Source organism: Chamaea fasciata, unplaced genomic scaffold (assembly GCF_029207755.1).
Source record: "Chamaea fasciata isolate MVZ Bird 193981 ecotype frontalis unplaced genomic scaffold, bChaFas1.0.hap1 SCAF_12, whole genome shotgun sequence".
Classification (NCBI taxonomy): Eukaryota; Metazoa; Chordata; class Aves; order Passeriformes; family Sylviidae; genus Chamaea; species Chamaea fasciata.
In genome coordinates, this window is record NW_027094097.1 from 15,736,832 (window position 1) to 15,756,387 (window position 19,556).

Genomic DNA, 19,556 nt, shown 5'->3' on the forward strand with positions numbered 1-19,556 from the left:
CCTCCATGACACCCCAGGTTCTGCCCCCCTTTAAGTGGATCCCAGGCCCCACTCTCTGGGAGGCAGGAGCTGCTCCTGCAGGGTGATGTGCTGTCAGATATCACTGCAGACCCTGCCCCTGGACCAGGCATCTTGGTCCCCCTCACCAGGACAGAACACCGATGCCAAGGCAGCCACTTTACTGATGCACTGAATAATTTACAGCAGCAGTGCCAGGGCTGGAGCAGGGCCCAGGCACCGCTGTCTCGGGCTGAGGAGTCCATGTCCTTGTGCCAAGCAGCGGCCCTGCTCCCGCCCTCCCGGCAGGCAGCAGCAGCCGTGTCAGGAGCGGGGTGCAGAGCGCTCTGCCAGCAGCATGTCCAGCTCTGTGCGCTGCAGCCAGAGCCGCTGCTGCCGCTCCCCGCGCAGCTCCTGCCCGCGGTGCCGGCTGCGGCAGGCGTGTCCCACGGCGCAGGCACCGCCATGCAGCTGCCGGCAGGTGCTGCAGCAGTACGAGGGCAGCATGCCCCGGCGCAGACATGAGTGCAGATGGTAGCAGGGCAGCTCTGGTGTGTCCTGGGGGGAATCCCGGGGTTCCCCCAGCACCTGGGGGATTCTGCCGGTGCCCACCAGCTCCTGCTCGGGAAAGAGGTGAGTGGAGGTGTCCAGATCAGTGCTGCCCACAGGGTCTGGCCCAAGCATGCCATCGCAGCGTCCCCAGCCCCTCGTGTCCACATCCTGAGGGTCTCTCCACAGCACTGGGGGGGCTGTGTCCTTGGCCCCAGCGTCCTCAGGGCTGTCTGGCACCTCCTGGTAGAGATCCACGCCATCGCTGCAGTCGGCAGCCGCCCTGCATTGTGTTCCCCGGTCCTGCAGCATCTCCAGGCGCCCCTTGGTGCGATGCCGCGCCTCCAGCAGCTCCTCGGCGCGGGGCTGCGGCCAGAGCCGCAGCGCCATCTCTGCCAGGATCTCGCACTCCAGGCGGCAGGCGAGGAAGCCGACAGCGGCAGCGATCAGCGCGGGCGCCGGGGGCAGCCGCGCCACAGCCAGGCGGTGCCGGTCCTGCCGCTCGTAGCCCAGCCGGCCCAAACTCCGCACCAGGTCGGCTTCGGGGAGCGCTGGGCGCAGCAGGTGCATGTAGGCGCCGGAGAAGGTCTGCAAGGAGAGCGGGGAGCGTGGCTGGAGGTGTCTGGGTACCCCCACAACATCCCCTTACCACCTCAGGGCCTCACCGGGATGGTGCCGAACTCCCGGCGCCACGGGAAGAGGTAGAGGTTGACGGCCGCCAGCTCCAGCAGTCGGAAGGCAGCAGCCAGGCCTCGCAGCGCCAGCCGGGGGTCGGGGTGGTCCCGCAGACCCCGGGTCAGCAGTGCCAAGGCATCGTCCAGCAGAGCCCCCAGCAGCGCCGGCTCCTGCTGCAGCCGCTGCCGCAGCCGCTCCGCCACGGCGGGGCCGGGGCAGGTGCCGGCGGGGCCGAACCCCCGCTCCAGTGAGCGCCGGTACTCCTGGTGGAATTCCTGCCGGAATTCCTGCCCGTAGTCCTGCCTGTGCTCCTGCCGCAGCGCCGAGCCTGCACACATCCTGCGGGTACAGCAGCGTGAGACCCCACCGTGGGACCCCGGGACCCGTCAGACCCCCAACCCTGCCACCCCCCTCCCAAACCCGTGAAGGTCCCCCCGGAACTCCGGTGCCCCGAGGCCTCCCCGGCACCTCCCTGATCCCATCCCCCCGGTGTCACTCCCCGGGCCTGGTTTCCCCCGTTTTCCCGCCCCCAGAGACCTCCCGGTGTTCCCACCCGAGCCCGGTTCCGCCCCGGTCCCGGTTCCCCCTCCACCTGCCGCTCCCGGCCGCTCGCGCTGCCTTCCCGCTGCCCCCGGGCCGGAACGCACGTGCCGCCCGAAGCCCCGCCCCCGGGGCGGGGCCGAGACAGCGCCCCCCGCAGGGCGGGAGGACCCGCGGAGGGGGCGTCAGCACCTGGCCGGGGGTGTGCGGGTCCGCGCCGCCCCCTCCTCACTGCAGCGACTCCACGTAGGACAGGGCGCTCTGCAGGGACGTCAGGCAGTACCCCTCCTCCCCGATCAGGTACCTGTGCCACAGCCATCACACTTTCACCAACAGGACACCCCCACGAGCACCGCAGCATCGTGGCTGGGACACTGCCACAACCGGGACACCAGAACACCCAGCACCCCTCGGCCCTGCTGCTATTCCGACCCACCTCCCGCCCCGAGAGCCCTGTCCCAGGAGGGTGACGGTGCCCTGAGCCCAGGGGTGCCTGCACGGCCCAGCACCCTGGCACGTACCCCTCATGGATGAACTCCTCCAGGGCAGCACACTCGGAGAGCAGCTGGGGTAGCCCCGTCTGCAGCACCACGTAGGACAGGATGGGCAGCAGGTCGTCTGCCCCGCTGTGACAACAGGGGCCATCAGCCACGGTGGCCACAAGGATTGGTGCCCGGACACCACGCCGGCCACAGGAGCCCCCGGCCCCGCACTCCCCTCTCTCCCCATCCCGCTCTGTGTGGCCGAGGGACGTTGTCCTGTACTCACATGGCGGCCGTGGCGAGGCTCCGGGCGTCCCGGGTGCCGCAGTACTCCTCGGCACACTCGCAGATGCCACGCAGGGCTCGCACTGCGGCACAGGGCGGGCGTCAGGGTCACCGCCACCCCTGGGCCCCCGCCCCACGTCCCCAGCACCGCTCACCGATGCATTCCAGCTTCCTGCGGGGACAAGTCTCCAGCGGGATGAGGCGCAGGTCCTGCACGGCGGAGGCGTACGCGGGGCGGCCAGGGGCGGGCGGGAAGAGGCGTGAGGCCAGCCCCATGTCGGCGGGGCTGGCGTGCCGGTGCCGCTCCATGCTCCGTGCCAGGGCCGCCTCACGGGGCTGCTGCACGGTCCTGCGGGCACGGAGGTGACGGGGGGGTGCCAGGAACGGGCTCAGCGGGTCTCAGACCCTCCAAAGCGGGCCATGGTACCTGTAGAGGGCCAGGAGCGGGGCCCAGAGTGGGGGGAAGAAAGCCTCCTCCAGGCAGGCCAAGCACTGATCCTTGCCGGCGGCGGTGCCGAGCCCCTCGAAGGCCAGCAGGGTCAGAGCCAGCAGCCTGTCTGGGAAGGGCGAGCCACACAGCACACTGGGTCCCCCTGTCCTACCCACACTGTGCCCCAAGTCAAAACGGGGTGCAGGAGAGCCCCCGATCCGCCCCCCACTCCCTCAGCTGTCCCTCACCGATGGCGTTGTGGATGTCCCTCACGACACCCTTCAGCAGCTCCGGCAGCGCCGTGTCCTTCCCGGAGCTGGCCGGGGGCTCTGCAGGGGCCCAGCCCTCAGGGGACGCCAGGAACCTCTCCAGGTCCTCGAAGGAGCTTTCCCGGGGGGTCTCGGGGGGCTCAGCGGGCCCTGGGGCGCCGCTGTCGGCGAGGGGGGTGCTGGACTGGCTGTGGCGCAGCGCGGCCGGGCCGTGCTCGGGCACCGAGAACATGCAGTGCAGGCTGCGGGACGCTCGGAGCCGGCGGGCCCCGGGCTCGGCGGGCAGCGAGGAGCCGCCCGCGTCCAGCGACAGGAAGGAGAGAGCCGAGGGGGAGGCGGGGGAGGCGTCAGCGGGGCCGCGGCTGACGGCGGGGTAGAGCCGGGCGTACACCGCACACTGCAGCCGCCGCAGCAGCTGTGTGATGGGGTGCTCGGGGCAGCTGTGGGCAGAGGGATGGGGTGGGCGGGGGGCACCGGCAGTGGCTGCAGCCCCTTGCTCTGGCAGGGCCATGCCCGCCCCAGCAGTACCTCAGGAGGCAGGAGAAGAGCCCTGACACCACTGAGAGATCCGCCGGGCTCCGCTTCAGCTGCGCCTTCCACTGCCTTGGCCAGTCCTGGGGAGTGTCCAAGGCTGGTCACAGGGATGGTGCAGCACTCTGCCCCATGGCACAGCCTCCTGTCCCATGGCACAGCCTGCAGCCCTGTCAGCAGCCCCTGGCACACACTCACGTGGTCCTGCTCATACTCGAGGATGGCAGCGTAGAGCGCTCGCTGCTCCTGCTCCTCGGGGGTGAGGGCCACGCTGCTGGAGAACCTCCTGGAGACACCCCGGGCCAGTGAGGGCACTGCTGGGTGTCCCCACAGCTCAGGGTCCCTGTGGTGACATCCCCACTCACCGGTTGGCCGCCTCCTGCAGCCGCAGCCGCCGCTCTTCCATCTTGCGCTGCAGCTGGGCCAGGCACAGTTAAGGGTCCAGAGCCACCACTGTGCTCACCCACTGCCCTTGGCCCTCCTGCATCCTCCAGCTAGGACCCCAGAGGTCTGTGTGGGGTTGGTGACACCCAGGACAGGGCAGAGGCTCCGCTGGAGCCGGCTCTTGGAGCATTCCCACTGGCAAGGATACAGTCTCCTCTCGAGCCTTGGCGATCACCAGGTTCTCCATCATCTGCCGCTGCAGGGACAGCGTCTGCGAAGCAGAAGGGGAGTCGAGAACATCCACCCACACCCCATGGCCACCAGTGGGGAGCACAGGTCCCCCAGGGACCCTCTCCCTGCCTGGTTGCTGGTTCCATCCAGCTCCCAGCTCCTCCCCAGCTCCCCACTTGCCAGGGATGTTTTCTGCACGGCCTGGCTTGGGTTCAGCCGCGCCACCCGCGCCTCGTAGGCCGCCTTCAGCTTCTGGTTCTGCAGGGAGGCCTCCTCCAGCGGGGTCAGCTCCCTGTAGGAACAGCCTCAGCACTCGCCACAAGGCACAGGACATGTGCCAGAACCACATCCTGTTCCTTAACCTCCCAGGCAGGCATGAGGCCACCACCAGTCCTTGTGTCGCAGTTCTTGACAAACCGCTTGTGTTTGAACCTCCCATGTCCTACACGCTGTGTTTGAGCCTCCCATTTCCCAGTCCACATCAGCCCTCCATGCTCCACCACTCTCTGTCTCAGCCCCTTGCCCCAGTCTCTGTGACCCAGTCCCCGTGTCCCAGCCCCCCGTACTTCCGTGTGCTCTGTGCCTCAGCGATCTGCAGCTTCTGGAAGATCTCCGGGGGCAGGAATGGCGAGAGCTTCCCCCCCTCGTCCGAGCAGACCCGGCGGTGCCTGGGGAGGGGTGCAGGGCCCCCACCCCGCTCCTGTGCAGCCGGTTTCACCTGGGCTTTCCCTGGGGAGGGAGGCAGGACAGGTCGGCTGTGCCTCACCACCAGCCTGGCCCTGCAGGGGCACCCAGCTCCCCAAAACGGGACCCCCACCCCTCACTCACCCAGCGCCGCTGCGATGGATTTGACCCTCTCCAGGCACTGCTCCGCCAGCTTCAGCAGTTTTGGGGTGTCAGGGGTGACCCCCTCGCTGTTCTCTGTGGGGAGGGTGCGTTGAGGTCACTGCAGGATTTCCACCGCCCGCCTTGGTTCCTCGCGGGGTGGGGACAAGGGGTCCTGCCTTACCTGTGCCTGCCGCCTCCTCCTGCAGGGCCTGGGCGATGAGGGTGATGCTCTTCAGGTACTCCACGTAGGCCTCCTGCCGAAGTGGGGGGTGAGCAGGGACCCCCGCGGGTGGGGGCAGCTCGGGAACCCCCAGGGCCCCGGCGGATCGCAGCTCCGGGTCCGAACGGGAGGCGGGGGGAGCCCGGGGATGCGGGGGTAGCCCAGGGGCGCTGGGTCAGACCGGGGATGCGGCCCCGGGAGTGAGGCGTGAGTCCGGGCATGCGGAGGGAGCCCCGGGATGCAGGATGAGACCGGGGATGCAGGGCAGGACCAGGGATGCTGCCCCGCGGCTTGGAGTGAGGCCGGGGAACGAAGCCGGGAGATGCGGAGAGAGCCCAGGGATGCAGGAGAAGCCGGGGATGCGGGGGAAGCCCAGGGATACAGGAGGAGGCCAGGAATGCAGCCCCGGGGAAGGGGATTGAGCCCGGGGATGCAGGGGGAGCCCCGGGGGCGCAGTCCCGGGGATGCGGCTGAGCCCGGGGGTCCCTCCCCGGCCGTCCCCGCGCTCACCCTGGTCCTCCCGGCGCTGTCCATGCCCAGGGCTCCGCTGGCCGCCCTCATGGCTCCCTGCAGCCCGCGGCCCCCCCGGCCCGGCGCGGGCCCCTCGGCGCCCCCCGGCGCGGCCATGGCCGCGGGGCCGCCCGGAACGGCGCGCTGGGGCCGCGGGCCCGCCCGGAGCGCGGCGGGACGGACCGGGCGCGGCGGGTCCCCCCGGCCGGCGGGGGCGCTGCGGGCGGGCGGAGCCGCCGGGCCCGGCGGGGACGATGAAGCGCGATCGGCGCGGGCGGTTCCTGGCGGCCCCGGGCGGCCCCCGGGCCCCCCCCGCGCCCCGCCGGACCCCCGGCACGGCCGCCCGCGGCACCGAGCCCGCCGAGCCCCCCGCGGCCACCGCCTGCGCACCGGAGGCAGGTGAGGCCCGAGCGCGGGGACCGGGGCGGGGGGAGCGGGGGCACGGCCGGAGTCGCTTCCCCTGCGCCGGAGCCGCTGCGGGGCCACCGGGACGGGCTGCGAGGACCGGGGACGGGCGAGCCCTCGGTGTGGCGGGGCTCCCTCCGCGCTGCCGGGGTCAGACCCGCCGCCCCGGGACTCGGTGCCGAGCGGGCGGCAGGTCAGAATTTACCCGTTTGTCTGGAGTTTCTTCCCCCCTGAAACACCGAACATCCCGGTGCCGGTGACGGCAAGGTAAGGATGAATTCGGCACACGGTGAGGGAGAGTGGGGGAACCTCCCGCTATCTCGGGGTGCTCGGCCGCTGCCTGCTCCGGTTTGGGGGTGGCCGGGATCCTCCCTCCATCACGGTTTGAGTGTGGCCGGGGCACTCCCGCCGTCCTTTTTGGGGTTTGGGGTTGACTGGGACCTTCCTGCCATCCCGGTTTGGGGTGGCTGATACCCGGGTGTGTTACAGCTGGGGCGGGAGATAAGCGGGATCTCCAACGGCTCCGTTGGGTGCTGTGACACCGGGACAGCGTGTGGCATGCCGGGCACTCACAAACGGGGGGTTCAGCCCCCCAAGACGTATCCCCCCGGGAGGTGCTGCCCTTTCCCACCGCTGTCACCACCCCCGCGGGGTGCGGTGAGACCCCCATGGCTCCCGAGGCCACCCAGGTGGTCCCAACTCGGGGTTGGATCAGGGCCGGGGAGAGGCTGTGCTAAGGGTTCCTTTCAAACTGTTGGGGTGCAGTAGAGGGATGGGATTTATTCCACAGGGTGGGAATGGCACAGGTCAATGAACTGGGTGACACTTCACATCCTGCCCGCTATTCCGGCTCAGGAGCTGCCCCACTCCAGGCCACTACTGGGGAGCTGAGGAATGGGCCAGCCAGCACTGGGGCAGCCAAGGGACACAATGCCAGCTGTAAATACTTGGGAGATAAACACCTGGGAAGAGCTGCTGAAACCAAGGGATGGCACTGGCAGAGTCCTGGGAACGCTACAGCGCAGAGGAGGCTCCGCCATTGGGACAGTGGGGTCAGAAGGGCTGATTTTGGGTCAGCTGCTGTCAGAAGGGTCTTTTCCTGCCTGGATTTTCCATGCTTTTCTGAAGGCAGGGCTAAGGGGAGGGAAACACCTTTGGGGTGCATCAGTGCCATCCCTCAGCGGCCACGTTGGCTCCTCCTCGACAGGAATCGGCCGAGCCCTGAGCACGGGCTACTGCCGCCTGTGCCACGGCAAGTTCTCCTCGCGGAGCCTGCGCAATGCCTTCGGGAAGGTGCCCGTGCTGGGGGAGAACTCGGAGAAGCAGCGGCGTGTGGACCAAGTGTTCTTCGCCGACTTCCAGCGGCTGGTGGGCGTGGCGGTGCGGCAGGACCCTGCGCTGCCACAGTTCGTCTGCAAGAAATGCCATGCCCAGTTCTACAAGTGCCGCAGCGTCCTCCGCACCTTCATCCAGAGGGTGAACGCCTCGCCCACAGGCCACGCCAAGTCCAAAGGAAAGTATGTGGCCTTTCTTGCCTCCCGGGAGCGGCGCCGTGCCGTGGTGCCGCGTTGTCCCTCCGTGACCCCCAAATCCCACTGTGCCGCTCTGGTTTTTGCAGGAGCAGCGGGGTCCAGGCGCAGCCGGGTATGGAAGGAGGTGCCTCCTGCCTGGGTGAGTGCCCGCCCCCCCTTTTCCTTCTGCCACATGAGGGCTGGGGTTGATGGGTGGTGAGAAAGGACCACATGCAGGGGGGTTCTGGAGTCCTTTGACACAGCTGGTTGTGGTCCTCCTTCCTCCCTCTGGCTTCTCGGGAGAATCTTCACCTTCCTAGGCTGGGCCAAACAGGCAGAGGCTCACCTGGGGGTGGGCAGAGCAGATTTGGGTGGCAGTGCCAGGCCTGTCCCAGCTGCTGTTGGACACTGGGGACAATTGGAAATACCCTTTCAGCCGTGAATAATGGAGGGAGGTGGTGGAACCACTGTCCGTGGAGGTGTTTAAGGAAGGACTGGACCTGACACTCAGTGCTCCGGTCTGGCTGACAGGGGCATGTTTGGTCACGGGTTAGACTCAGTAATCTCAGAGGTCGTTTCCAACCTCAATGGTTCTGTGATCCTGGCAGTCACTGGCACTACCCCGCTCCAGCCCTTTGGGGCAGCCCTGGTGGGAAGCAGATCCACATCCCCATCCCTTCCGTGTCCCCTCCGTGCCCAGGCCTGACTGTGCTGCCTCTCCCCTGGCCAGTTGACCTGATCACGTCCAGCCCGCAGTGCCTGCACAGCCTGGTGACGTGGACGCACACGCACGCCGGGAGCTGCCCCTCGGTGCCCGGGCTGCGCAGCGTGCTCTCCTCCGAGTACTGCGGCATCATCCGCGCCGTCTGGGGCTGCGGCGACGGCCACGACTACGTCATGGACACGGACTCGGACTGCAGCTCCGCGCTGCTCGACAACGCCCTGTCCGGCAAGCGGGAGTGGAGCAAGGGCGTGGCACAGCAGCGCCTGACTGACAACGGGGCCGGGGCAGACAGCGCCCAGGCTGTTCCTGCTCCCAAAGCCCAGCATGCTCCAGTAAGGACAGCTCCTTGCCAGCAGCCCGCCGGCAAAGGGACCACGGTGGTGGCACTGAGTGTGGAGAATGTGCCGCCGCAGGACAGGGATCCGTCTCCCTCGCAGCTGGACAGCGCGGCCTCTGTCCAGGAACAGGCCCTGCCACGGCCTGTGTCCCCACTGAGCGCTGCCACTGGTAAGGGATTTGCTTCCTGTTCTCCCTGTCAGCCTCAGGGGATAGGCAGGGAGCTGGAGAGGTGGCTCAGGAAGCCACAAGGAGCTGGGCCCTCTCCTTGGAGACTGCTGTTCCTCAAAGAGGGCACAGATCCTTCTGGGAAGTGCTCAAGAGGTTGGCCTGTGGTCGAGGAGGAGGATGCTGAGCCATGCAGAAGGAACAGGGGAACATGGGGTCGTACTCCTGGCCCTGTGTGCTGTTTCCCCTCTGATGGAGGGGAGACGCTGCTGCCAGGCTCTTGGGGATATGGATTGGTCACAGGTTTCTCAGCACTATGTTTGCCAGATGTTTCTTTTGGCTCAACCCTGAAGTTGGGTTTTCCTGCTGTGCAGCTGCTGATGCTGAATCCCAGGAGGCCCTTCTGTCCCTAAAGGAAAACTACTGAGTGGCTTTGGGCTGGGTGCACTCCCAGAAGCAAGGAATTTAACACCCATTTAACACCCATTTTGAGTTCCAGAAGTGGGGCTGTGTTTAGCTCCAGCACCCACAGGAGATGTCTGCTGCTGGACACAAGAGTGGCGGCTGGGACTTGCCTGGGGACAAGTCTTTCCGTTACAGGTGTCACAGAGGGAACCAAAAGCTGCGCCTGGGAGCTGCAGGGTCAGGGTGGAGCACAGGCAGAGCCATTTCTGGGCAGAGGGGACAGTTTGGTTTAAACAATCACTGATTGCCATGGAGCATGTATTGCCCACAGTGTGACCGCTGAGCGCACCCAGAGCCGCCGTGCGTCTGCTGCTTTTCCTTGTAACACACTGTGTTCTCCTTCATTCCCTAGGACAGTTGAGTGGGAAGCAGGTTCTGTCTGCAACGTCGGATGAGCGGGTAAAAGACGAGTTCAGTGACCTTTCTGAGGGGTGAGAGAAGAGTGGGTTTAAAATAGCCTAAATGTCTTCTTTGCCAGTGGGAACCCCCCAGCCCTGAGAGCTCTTTCTCCACCAGCACCGGGGTCACGGAGCGGTGGCTGTGTCACAGCCATCACATAGCTCATGGCACTGAGGCTCTGAGCTCCCTCCTCTGCTCTGGGGGGCTTTGCACACACATGTGCTCCATGTTTGTGGGCTGCTTGCAACAATCCTGGCCTGTTTTGTCCCCTCCTTGTGCTGGGGAAGGAGCTGTGCTGGGAGCTGCTGCTCCAGCCCCATAACCTCCATGCAGTTCCCTCCACGGCTGGGGCTGCGGGAGAGCAGTGGGAGTGGGAATGCAGGCACGGGGTGGCACCGTGGAGAAACCACCCCCATTGCTCCCAGGGAGAGCCATTAACTGGGAAATGGGGGTGGAGGGGACCTGGCAGCTCCACAGTCCGATGTGAGCAAGGATTTGGCTCAGTCCGGTCCAGGTGTTTGTAATGGGGCTGTAAATACACACGAGTCTAAAGGGCCAAGTGCAGAGGGACTCCAGTGTCAGCTGAGCCTGTCACATTAAAAGGGCCGCAACAATTTATTGCCTATTTCCCGTCTTCAGGAATTAATTGCTTCTTGTATGGCTTAAAGCCTAAAAGGAGGAAAAAGAAAAATCCAAATGTGGCTGTTATATTTGAGGGAATATAGAATGACCTGCAGCTTCATTAACCTGTGCCAGACGACTGTGACATTCTTGCTCCATGAAATTCCTTTTCTCAGCAGAGGAAGCGGCAGCCACATCCCTCACCCATGAATAGATCCTTTCAGTAACAGCCTTTTTTTTTTTTTTTTTTTTTTTTTTTTGTTCTCCTGACAGTGGTTTGATTATTCTTGCAGAGATTTAGCCCTAAAAGGACCCGATTTGGGTCTTTGCTGTGTTCACCGGCGCTGTGTTTGCTTGGGGAGAGGATGGGGGGGAGAACACGTGGAGTGACCGCTGTGCCGTGCTGTGGGGGAGATGGATGTGCTGGGAATGGGAAGCTGCTGGTGCTGAGGGTCAGCCCGAGGTCACGTTGGTAAAGGGCAGCTTCTCTCTCTTAGGGACTTCTTGAGCGACGATGAAAGCGAGAAGAGAAACGTGCAATCTTCAGATGACTCCTTTGAGCCTTACCCTGAGAAGAAGTAAGGGGCTCTCAGGGTGGGTGGGCGGCTGGTGCCCACCCCCGTGGGGCCAACATGTCTTTCCTTATGGCTCTGTTCCCTGCACTTTCCTGCCTGGGGGTCACAGAGATGCCCCCAAGCTCCCCACTGGGTTAAATTGGCTGGGCCCTCATCACCAGCCTGGCACAGCCACAGCCTGGCTCATGTTCCTGGGGCTGTGTGTGCTCCTGCTCTGCCAGGTCACAGTCAGGTGTAACAGCTGGGGACACTTTGGTGGATATAAAACCAAGATCAAATCTTAAACCACTGTCCTGATTCTTTCTTGGAGGGTTTCTGGCAAGAAAAGCGACAGTAAAGAAGCGAAGAAAGCAGAAGAGCCCAAAATAAGGAAGAAGCCAGGGCCTAAGCCAGGCTGGAAAAAAAAAATCAAATGTGAACGGTAAGGAGGGTCTCAGGGCTGGGCTGGGCTGCAGCCCCATGCCCACAACACCTCACACACCTCTGCTTGCAGGGAGGAGCTGCCCACCATCTACAAGTGTCCTTACCAAGGCTGCACTGCTGTCTACAGAGGGGCTGATGGCATGAAGGTGAGCTCGGGCTCTGCTCCTCTCCCACACTGGAGCCACTTCCATGTGAGCAGAGGATCTATGATGGGTTTAATTCCCCACCCCAGGCTGCAGGAGGCAGTGAGCCACTAAAAGCAGCCTGCTGGAAGTCCTGGCCTTTTCCAATCTGCTCTGGCTCTCCTGGTTTCTCCTGTCCTGGAAGTCTGCCACTGGCTAACAGCAGCCCTTGGAACAGGCTCCACTGTCCAGCTAAAGCCCCTGCTGCCAGGGGTACATTGGGATGCAAATCCTGCTTTTGCACATGGTGGGGTCGGTGTTTGGGGATGCAGGTTGTTCCCTGTCAGAAGCTCTGTCCTTGCCTTGCAGAAACACATCAAGGAGCACCACGAAGAGGTGCGGGAGAGGCCCTGCCCTCACCCTGGCTGCAACAAGGTGTTCATGATCGACCGGTACCTACAGCGGCACGTCAAGCTCATCCACACAGGTGTGTCCCAGCAGCTGGCAGGTCACAGACACCCAGAGACTCCTGGCACCCTTTTTTGGGGGTGCTGAGGCTCTGGGGGTGGGGGCACAGGACTCCCTGTGTGCCTGTGAGCGTGGGACAAGCTGCTGTGCAGGGGACATGAGGCAGAGGAGGGGTTCAGACTCCCGCAGGGAGGGTGGGCAGCTGCGTGTGCGGGGCACGTTCCAGGAACTCTGCAGAATCCATGACTCTCCTGTTTCCCCTGGCAGAGGTACGGAATTATATCTGTGATGAGTGTGGGCAGACCTTCAAGCAACGCAAACACCTCTCGGTCCATCAGATGCGGCACTCAGGAGCAAAGCCCCTGCAGTAAGTGATTCCAGTGGGGATCAGAGGGATCAGTCACTGACCCTGGCACAGTAATTCTGGGGTACAAACCCTGCCTGGAGCTGGCAGCATCCTGGCTGGTTCACTTTAAACAGAATGAATGAGGAGAGAGTCACTGAGCACCTCTGCTACGAGGAAAGGCTCAGAGTGCTGGGTGTCTCCAGCCTGGAGAAGATTCCCGGGAGACCTTAGAGCCCCTTGCAGTGCCTAAAGGGGCTCCAGGAGAGAACTGGGGAGGGACTTGGGACAAGGTCCTGGAGTAACAGGGCAAGGGGGAATGGCTTCCCACTGCCAAAGGGCAGGGTTAAATGGGATATTGGAAAGATACTCTTTCCTGTGAAGATGGTGAGGCTCTGGCACAGGTTGTGGACTCCCCATCCCTGGAAGTGTTCAAGGCCAAGCTGGATGGACCTTGGAGGAGCCTGGGATCGTGGAAGATGTCACTGCCCTTGGCAGGGGATGGGATGGGATGGGATGTGTTTAAGGTCCCTTCCAGCCCAAACCACCCCAGGATTCTGTGATTCAATGAAATGTCCATTCCCAACACCTCCAGCCCCAGCGCTCTCCCTGGCTGAGCGAGGCAGCCCCAGGCTGGTGCTGAGCCCCCTTTGGCCTTGGCAGGTGTGAGATCTGTGGGTTCCAGTGCCGCCAGCGCGCGTCCCTCAAGTACCACATGACCAAACACAAAGCCGAGGCCGAGCTGGAGTTCGCCTGCGACCAGTGCGGGAAGCGCTTCGAGAAGGCCCATAACCTCAACGTCCACATGTCCATGGTGCACCCTCTGACCCAGACTCAGGACAAAGCCAAGCCGCTGGAGCCAGAGCCCATCCTCCTCCTCACGACTTCAGGGACTGTGGAAGGGCAGGCGGTGAAGCCAGAAGTGACTGCGCAGCCCGAGCCCACCTGAGGGGACGGGGATGCCAGCCCAGCCCCACCCCGTAGAAGCCGTATGGCAGTGGAGATTTTTAATCTACGTTTTAGTCTCCCAAAGAACTCCGTGGAATTAGCTTCAGCTTGCTCAGAAAAGGCTTGTTCTCATGCAGTGATTTCCATGCTCACGTCTGATTTCAGCAGTGTTGTACTAAGAGTGTCTAATCCCAGGGGAAGGGACGTCGGCAGCGCCCCTTCGTGTCCCCAGCCCCACGCACACATTGTAGAAACCAAGTTGGCCACAACTGTTCCCTCCCTGCACAGAGGTGCCCCTGGGGGCTCGAGGGGGACAGAGGACAGTGGGAAAACTTTAAGGAGACATTTTGTTTTGGAAAAGAAGAAAAACGAACAAAAAAAAACCCAACAAAAAACCAACATAATTATGATTCCCAAAGCAAGTCTAAACTGAAAATTTGTAACCTACTTTTTATTGTAACAAGAGCTTCATGGTTATGCTTGTAATAAATTATTTACAAAGTAATTTGAAAAAAATGGCCCACCTGAGAAAGGTGGCTCCTTATGTTAGGTGTAGTTGAGGTGTTGGACTGAGTCCATTCCTCAGAACAATTCCAGCTCTTCCTCCAGCTCCATGTCCACAGCAGGCCGTGAGAAGTGCAGAAGGGTGGCTCCCAGCTCTGGGTCGAGTTCTTCACAGGTGCTCAGGAGCTGGGGAGAGGGCGGGGAGCCAATTTATCTCTGCTCATGCTTCCTCAAAGCCAGTTCCAGCAACACTGGGGCATTTTGCTCCCTTCTCAGCCAAGCACAGGCAGAGGAGGGGGGAAACCTCCACTCGTGCCCGTGGCTGTGCCTGACAATTCCCTCAGACCGAGCGGGAACAGCCACACGAGGGCAGGGTCTGATGTGCTGGGAGCGCTGGAGGATGTGGCCATGGCCCCGGCTGAGCAGCAGGTGTCCCCCTGCTCCCAGGTGCGTCAGGGAAGCACCGAGCTTGGCACAGGTCTGGGATCAGTGCCCGAGGAGCCGCGGCAGCACTGCCAGCTCACACACCGGGGGAAAAGGGAGAACATCTGCACGTACCGGCTGGATGTTCCCAAAGCTCTGGGCAGGGCAGTGTGGGATGGCTCCCAGCAGGAACCGCCGGGCTGCAGAGATCAGCTCCAAGGGATCCTGCACAACACAGGAGAGACACAGCCATGGAGGAAAAACATCACCCTCAGAAGAGAAGGAACCACCACCCCACAGCCAAGGCTGTCACAGCTCAGAGGGCAGGGGGCTGTTCAGGGTTTGGGAGCAGCCCTGGCAGTTCCTCTCAGCCCCAGGGGATGAGGAACCTGAACAAGCCTCCTCTGTTCTGCACACGAAGGTGGGAGCAAGAGGGATGCTGCAAGTGCTGCTGCAGGGGAAGAGCTAAAGAATAGGATTGGTTACAAGAGGTTTTAAGGTGGAGAGGGGTAGATTTAGACTGGATATTAGGATGAAATTTTTCTCTGTGAGGGTGGGAGAGGTGCTGGCACAGGGTGCCCAGAGAAGCTGTGGCTGCCCCATCACTGAAAGTGTCCAAGGGAAGGTTGGACAGGCCTTGGAACAACTGGGGGTAATGGGAGATGTCCTTGACCATTGCAGGGTGTGAAACAGGATGAGGTTTAAGGTCATTTCCAACCCAAACCATTCTGGAGTATATGATAGGAGGAAAAAAAAGAGTCCAGGCTTTGCTTACGTGCTCTGTGGGGTGTTGATCAGACTGTGGCAGGACTTCCCCTTCCACAAAGAGCTGGAGCAGCTGGATGTACATCTGGAGTGCCACGCTGAGGAAGGTCGGCTCCCGCCAGAGCAGCTCCTGCTGGAAGCTGGGGGTGAGGCTGGAGGGGGTCACAGAGGGGCTCTGTTAGCTCTGGGTGATGGGACACACACAGTCAACAAGGCAAACACAGCTGCTGCTCTGCCCTGTCTGATTGCAGTCCCATTGCGAGTAGGGCCAACCCAGGAAGCGAAGTCGGCTCCAAAACCTTGTGCTTGGAGCACAAGGCTGAAGGGACACTTCTAGCAAAGCTCTTTAGCTAAAGGTTCTCCTCAAACAGCATCGTGCCCTGACGAGGTGTTCTGTCCTGGTAAGAGATACCTGTGCTCACCTACAGGCCAGCAGTGCTGTTACCTCCATGCCAGCTGCTGTGGATGCCCCATCACCCGCATCCCCCTGATTCCTGGTTCCCAGTCCTGCAGGACGTTACCTGTAGAAGGCCAGGGGCAGGAGCCGGGTGTGCCGGTGCGAGGCCGCGCTGCGCAGGACACCGCACTTCCCGGGGTCTGCAAGGACAGGACATCACCTTTCACACTTCTGAAGCAGCACAGGGGCTGCACAGTTTCCTTCCAGGCCACGATAAATATGGGTGCTTGGGGGTGGTGACCAGCAAGAGAAGCAAGTTGTCCCCCTCAGGCTTTCTCTACCCACAGGAATATGACGAATTCAGTCATTCCTGATCATCAGTTGGGTCTGCCATACTCTGGGATAGAAGCAGGATGTTCTCAGCTTTCACACAAGTGTTTTTTGTGCTGCTTCCAAAGGCCCAGCAGCCCCTTCTCACAGGGACGCTCCAACCCAAGGGATGGGTCACCCGTTCTTCCTCCCCTTGGGGACAGGACTCACCTCTCTCTGCTGAATGGAAGAGAAGTGGCCAGGATGTGCCCCTCTCTTCCAGGCACTGCAGGATCTCCAGGGACCATTCCAGAGATGTCTGAAAATCCACTCCTTCCTGGGTGTCAGAAAGGAGAGGTCTTGTTTCTCTTGGGCTGTGGTTGCATCAAAGCAGAAAGAAACCCCCACAAGAGACAGTACATGAAGTGCTCTGCTAAAGGACCTTAGGAATTTACCCCAAGTTTCTCCCCTCATCTGGCAGCCTGGAATCCCCCCAGGGGAATCAGGCACCTGAGCAAGGCAGTGTCTTCCTCATCACAGGGCTCCGCTGAGAGAGGGGAAAGCTGCATCATGGAATGGTTTGGGTTGGAAGGGACCTTAAAGATCATCCAATTCCACACCTCTGTCATGGGCAGGGACACCTCCCACTAGACCAGGTTGCTCCAAGCCCCATCCAACCTGGATTACCCAAGAGACCACTGCACATCCTGCACCCACCCCACTGGAGCAGCTTCCATCCCCTCTAACCTTTCTAGTGACAGCAGCATGTCTTGGGATTATTGTGGGGTTTCTTTTTTCATTACTCATTTCACATGAATTAACCTCCCAGCTCTGTCTGCTCAAGATGCTTCTCTCCTCCCTGGCTCTTCCCCCAGACTCTCCCACGGGCAGGCTGAGACCAAATGGTTATTTTTGCCCTGAATGTGCTCCCTGATCCCATCTGTGAGGTGACTCCCCAAATGGCTGCACTTCAAAGCTGAGGTGACAGCAAAGGGACAGAAACAAGCCTTCACAGGCAGCAGGATGCTCAGGGCAGGCAGCTGCTGGAAGCAGTCTGTCATCTTTGCTCCTTCACTAAACAGCATTAAACCATTTGGAAACTAATGTTCCTCCTTCCTGGGCAGCCTTTCTCCCATGAAGTACCACATTCCAGCCTGAGGAAAAACATCATCTGACAGATGTGAGATGCTACACAGAGCTGAGTGAGATATGAGGTTCCTGCACTATTTGGGAGGTGTAAAGTCTGAACAGGAAACTGAAAATAGTAAATCATCCAGGAGGAGAAATAAAAGTAGTGAAAGGAGAGAGAATGTCAGTGAGAGGAAAACACAGGTTTAATCTGATGGGAACAGAAGGGCTTTCAGCAGGCTTGTCTGGGGTGTTGCTGATCCCTTCCTCCTGGCAGAACAAGCTCCCAGCCTTCCCAGTGCTGCTACAAAGCATTTTTGGGCAGCAAACCAAGCTGATGAGACACATCCAGTGTCATGAGAATTCCCTCAGGGCTGAACTCACCTTTGGTGCTATTCTGGCTGAGATGAGATCCAGGAGAGAGAAGAACAGCAGAGCAACAAGGAGCTGCAAGGAAAAGAGGCTGCCTGTTAGTTGTGCCTGTAGTGGTGACTTGGAACTTGGCCTTTCCAGTCAGGGAATATTAACATTTCACCAGGTACATTCCCAGACTGGACCTGGATGAACCACAGAGTGTTTCACCTCCTGAGACCCCAGTTACCCTCAGCCCTCCCACGGTTCTCACTCCCCCTGGTACCCCATAGGAATTTTGAGGTGAAAGCTGCAGCTATTCCCTGTGTGCCAAGTGTACTCAGTGACACCAGACTGGCAGCTTCTGGCTCCAGACAGGTACAAACAGTGGAGGAGTCAATCCCACAGGAAGAGGAGCTGCTGCCTGGAGCAATAAAACCTCCAGAGTAAACACGAAGCCCAGGTTCCTCTTCAGCACTGTCACCTGTGAGCCTCTGGCACAGGGACACTCCCCATGCTGAGCCCTGACCCTGGCTCTTCCCTGGAAAATCTACAGCCAAAACTGCTGGGCAGCAGCCCAGCTTCCTCCTTAGAGAGCCCTCCGGAGAATTCCCCTTGCACTGAGGTGACAGGCAGAGCCATTTCCTGGACCAGGCTTGGGAAAACCCTCAGGAAATCTGTCTCTGGGAATCTCAGCACAACTTCCCAGAGCCCTTAAAATGCCTGCCCTGCTGTCTCACAAACTTCCTGCGTCTCCTTAACTTTCCAGCCAAGTTGCCCAAGCTAAAATCCACAAGGACTGCTGTTGTTGGAGGGGCAGGGAATCCTGGCACGCCACAGATCGAGCTCTCTGTCTCTGCAGGGCTCTCTCCAGCTTCAGTTTATAAAGCAGCTGTTGAACAGCCCTCCCACACTTCACAGGAGCCAGAGTCTGAGGTTAAAGTTTAAGCTTGGAAAAACTTTGCCTTCAGGATAAGAATATAGCAACTGGCAATTTACAGCCACCTTTCATCAACTATCCACCAGCAAGATTTCCCAACAGGGATTACCAGGGATGCAGCACTATCTCAGGACAGCTTCTCTCAGTTCAAGACCTCCTATTTCTGGTTTTCAGGTGTAGGGAAGAGTAGAAACATCAAATGCACCCAGCCTTGCCTGCTCTGCGTCAGTCCCCAGCCTCTGCAGTGCCTCTCTCCCTTGTCCTCTTGGTGATTGCTGCAGGATGGCACCGTGGAGGAAGGCAGCTGAGAGCCAAGGGGGGTCAGAGACAGGGAAAACTGCCCCTGAATAAAGGAACCTGAGAAACAGAACAAACATGTCATGGGTTTGCAGGTAAAAAAGGGGGAAGTGCTGCTGCAGATGAGGAAATGGGGACTTGGACAAAGGTGCGAGTCTGTGACTGGGACAAAAAAATAAATCATTCTCTTCATTTTGTTCTCCCTGTAGTTGGATGCTACATGGAGACAGTTGCAAAAAAGCCAAAGTCTAGAAGCAGACAGAAGCATTCTCAAATCTCTTTTATCAGCAGTTGGACAGGCAGTAACTCTATACTACGGAAGCATGTGATTATCACCTGCCATAACTTGCAAGGAGGTTCTTACATAAATTCCCAGCTTCTGGAGAAAAGCTGCAGGGCACTGACAGTGTAAGGAGAGGTAAAGAAGGAAGCAAGCAGCCAGTGAGCAGCTTCAGGAACCCAGATTCCCCAAATCCAGGGAGCAAAGGGTGTGGCAGCTCCCAGGAATGACTCAAAACCGTGCTAAGGCTTTGCCTAACCAGGACTCTGCCTTCCAGCCTCCTCTGCAGAAATTCCCTTTTCCTTATGGGGAAGCACTCTGACCCACATTACACACAGGGCCAGAATAATCATTATCACGACTCATTTTGAGTTTAAGCCCTACAGAGGAGTCTGTCTAGAGCTGTCCTGCAAGCCTCAGCCCAGGTGAGCATTCCATCCTCCCTGCTCCATCCCTCACACACACCTGGTACTCGAGCCATGCCAGCCCCTCAGTCTGTCCAGTTCTTCTGCAAGTGGAACCCTGAAGAGTCTCTTCCACTGAGAGCAAAGAACTGGCTCCAGCCTTGGCCACCAAAGCTGGGGACAAAGATGGAAACCAGCAGCATTAGTAGTGGGGTGCTCAATGGTTGGTTGCAGTCAGATGCAGCCAGGTACTCAGAGAAAGGGATTTTCCCCCTCTCCTTAGTGAAAAAAGCCCAAGTTGTACATGCACACATCAGAA

At 60.8% G+C, this 19,556-nt stretch overlaps 4 protein-coding genes across 5 annotated transcripts in view; 1 reads left to right on the top strand and 3 right to left on the bottom strand.

The window, feature by feature from the left end:
* Positions 1 to 164: 164 nt before the first annotated feature.
* Positions 165 to 1,595, bottom strand: SPATA2L (spermatogenesis associated 2 like). The gene is made up of 2 exons (XM_066194783.1): positions 1,212 to 1,595; positions 165 to 1,134 (listed from the first exon to the last, which is right to left on the bottom strand). Exons 1-2 carry the CDS (start codon positions 1,557 to 1,559, stop codon positions 322 to 324), a joined length of 1,161 nt encoding a protein of 386 aa, XP_066050880.1. The 5' UTR covers positions 1,560 to 1,595; the 3' UTR covers positions 165 to 321.
* On the bottom strand, positions 1,475 to 6,051 carry VPS9D1 (VPS9 domain containing 1). The gene is made up of 16 exons (XM_066194782.1): positions 5,932 to 6,051; positions 5,383 to 5,455; positions 5,202 to 5,294; positions 4,940 to 5,102; positions 4,554 to 4,665; positions 4,351 to 4,413; positions 4,124 to 4,176; positions 3,957 to 4,044; positions 3,756 to 3,841; positions 3,207 to 3,667; positions 2,956 to 3,085; positions 2,684 to 2,877; positions 2,530 to 2,611; positions 2,283 to 2,387; positions 1,954 to 2,065; positions 1,475 to 1,560 (listed from the first exon to the last, which is right to left on the bottom strand). Exons 1-15 carry the CDS (start codon positions 6,046 to 6,048, stop codon positions 1,990 to 1,992), a joined length of 1,896 nt encoding a protein of 631 aa, XP_066050879.1. The 5' UTR covers positions 6,049 to 6,051; the 3' UTR covers positions 1,475 to 1,560; positions 1,954 to 1,989.
* A 1,036-nt stretch (positions 6,052 to 7,087) lies between these two features.
* Positions 7,088 to 13,957, top strand: ZNF276 (zinc finger protein 276). Its single transcript, XM_066194788.1, has 10 exons — positions 7,088 to 7,853; positions 7,955 to 8,007; positions 8,578 to 9,078; positions 9,893 to 9,971; positions 11,058 to 11,138; positions 11,446 to 11,556; positions 11,629 to 11,704; positions 12,050 to 12,167; positions 12,416 to 12,515; positions 13,155 to 13,957. The coding sequence occupies exons 1-10, from the start codon at positions 7,231 to 7,233 to the stop codon at positions 13,438 to 13,440; spliced, it is 2,028 nt and encodes a 675-aa protein (XP_066050885.1). The 5' UTR covers positions 7,088 to 7,230; the 3' UTR covers positions 13,441 to 13,957.
* A 55-nt stretch (positions 13,958 to 14,012) lies between these two features.
* The window catches only part of FANCA (FA complementation group A), a 32,462-nt gene continuing 26,918 nt past the window's right edge, over positions 14,013 to 19,556 (bottom strand). For both annotated transcript variants that reach the window (XM_066194786.1, XM_066194785.1), the window contains 8 exons: positions 19,299 to 19,411; positions 18,472 to 18,613; positions 17,350 to 17,412; positions 16,069 to 16,174; positions 15,653 to 15,728; positions 15,142 to 15,283; positions 14,502 to 14,591; positions 14,013 to 14,129 (listed from right to left, as the gene is read on the bottom strand). In XM_066194786.1, coding sequence (XP_066050883.1) covers positions 14,022 to 14,129; positions 14,502 to 14,591; positions 15,142 to 15,283; positions 15,653 to 15,728; positions 16,069 to 16,174; positions 17,350 to 17,412; positions 18,472 to 18,613; positions 19,299 to 19,411 — 840 coding nt within the window. In that variant the 3' untranslated portion in view covers positions 14,013 to 14,021. The remainder of the gene's footprint in view (positions 14,130 to 14,501; positions 14,592 to 15,141; positions 15,284 to 15,652; positions 15,729 to 16,068; positions 16,175 to 17,349; positions 17,413 to 18,471; positions 18,614 to 19,298; positions 19,412 to 19,556) is intronic.

Coding starts and splice junctions, on each gene's coding strand:
- SPATA2L (XM_066194783.1), bottom strand. CDS start 1,559: ATGTGTGCAGGCTCGGCGCTGCGGCAGGAGCACAGGCAGGACTACGGG. Junction 1,135..1,211: donor GGGAGTTCGGCACCATCCCG/GTGAGGCCCTGA, acceptor CTCTCCTTGCAG/ACCTTCTCCGGCGCCTACAT.
- VPS9D1 (XM_066194782.1), bottom strand. CDS start 6,048: ATGGCCGCGCCGGGGGGCGCCGAGGGGCCCGCGCCGGGCCGGGGGGGC. Junction 5,295..5,382: donor GGAGGAGGCGGCAGGCACAG/GTAAGGCAGGAC, acceptor CCCTCCCCACAG/AGAACAGCGAGGGGGTCACC. Junction 2,612..2,683: donor CAGGAAGCTGGAATGCATCG/GTGAGCGGTGCT, acceptor CCTGTGCCGCAG/TGCGAGCCCTGCGTGGCATC.
- ZNF276 (XM_066194788.1), top strand. CDS start 7,231: ATGGGCCAGCCAGCACTGGGGCAGCCAAGGGACACAATGCCAGCTGTA. Junction 7,854..7,954: donor CACGCCAAGTCCAAAGGAAA/GTATGTGGCCTT, acceptor TGGTTTTTGCAG/GAGCAGCGGGGTCCAGGCGC. Junction 9,972..11,057: donor TTCAGTGACCTTTCTGAGGG/GTGAGAGAAGAG, acceptor TCTCTCTCTTAG/GGACTTCTTGAGCGACGATG.